Consider the following 1,157-nt stretch of genomic DNA (forward strand, 5'->3'; position numbering starts at 1 on the left):
ACTGTGTCAGTGAACTATGAGGACAAAAAACAAACCACAGAAAAAGAAGCAAAAAGCAAAATAATCGTTCTTTAATCGTAATCAAAGTAAAATGTGCAATTAATGGTGATATTGACTTTAGGTATGAGGCTCGGACCTTTGCTGGGAGGAAATTTTAGAAACTGGACCTCTTTGAATTTTAGTAGAATAGGAAAATAGGAGAATAGAAATCCTTTTATATCAGTGTATTTATTTCATGCCTTTTTTATTTCTGTATATACATATTTATTCTTACATTTATGTATCACTGTTTATGTTATCGCTGTGTTTATTCATAATTTATTTATTTATGGATTTGTTTTATTTATTTGTTTATTGTACTGTTATTTATTTATACATTTTCATTTATTGACACTTAAGTCGTTTTTTGTCCTCCATACATCCATCTTCAGGTTTATGTTAATGTCTGCGTATTGATCTCATCAGCTCGTTGGGTCTGAAATAATACGGCGTTGATTTTTCTGTGTCGTAGACGAACATGTGGACTCCTGATGAGTTTAGGAGCTTCCTGGAGGACTTTTCCCGCTGGAACCCGTCAGTGGAGCCGACAGACAGCAGGACGAAGCTGATGAAGACGCTCATGCACTCCTGCAGAAAACAGCCAATGAGGAACGAGATCGCCTCCGGGTCAAAGACGGATCAGGCTGTGAACGCCATTTGGGCTGCCATGGTGTACCACACGCCAGCCCTCAGCCACGCCCTGCAGGCCTACGGTAACGCTCGGCCGCAATCAGCCGTCATAAAGTCGAGTTTGACTGTTTATTATCGTAATTCTGTGTTGATTTCTCCCGTCTGGTCTTTGCAGTTAATCAGGACTGCAAATCCTGTCTGAGCGAAGACTTCGTGCAGGTGTATTCGCTGGCCGACAGCATCCGAACGTGGATGGTGAGTGTTACTCGACATGAATGTAAATATTTAGGGTTTATCCAGAAAGTTTTGGAAGGCATGTTTTCTTTAAAAATCCCCAAAACAGTTTTGAAGAAAAAAAAAATGCCAAAAATTTAAATGAAACAAACAAAAAATCTTCAAAACAAATTTTGAGAGAAAAAAATAGCCACATTTTTTCTCTCAAAATGGCCAAAACGCTTTTAAAGAAAAAGCAATTGCAAAAATGTTTT

General features: G+C 38.1%; 1 protein-coding gene across 1 annotated transcript; it reads left to right on the forward strand.

Moving 5' to 3' along the window:
* Positions 1 to 515: 515 nt before the first annotated feature.
* Positions 516 to 924, forward strand: LOC121940851 (zinc finger ZZ-type and EF-hand domain-containing protein 1-like; the record flags this gene model as incomplete). The annotated part of the gene is made up of 2 exons (XM_042483536.1): positions 516 to 752; positions 845 to 924. Coding segments are annotated over exons 1-2 (315 nt in total), but the record flags the coding sequence as incomplete, so codon positions are not given.
* Between the last annotated feature and the right edge of the window lie 233 nt (positions 925 to 1,157).

This window comes from Plectropomus leopardus, unplaced genomic scaffold, assembly GCF_008729295.1.
Source record: "Plectropomus leopardus isolate mb unplaced genomic scaffold, YSFRI_Pleo_2.0 unplaced_scaffold9572, whole genome shotgun sequence".
NCBI classification, from domain to species: Eukaryota; Metazoa; Chordata; class Actinopteri; order Perciformes; family Serranidae; genus Plectropomus; species Plectropomus leopardus.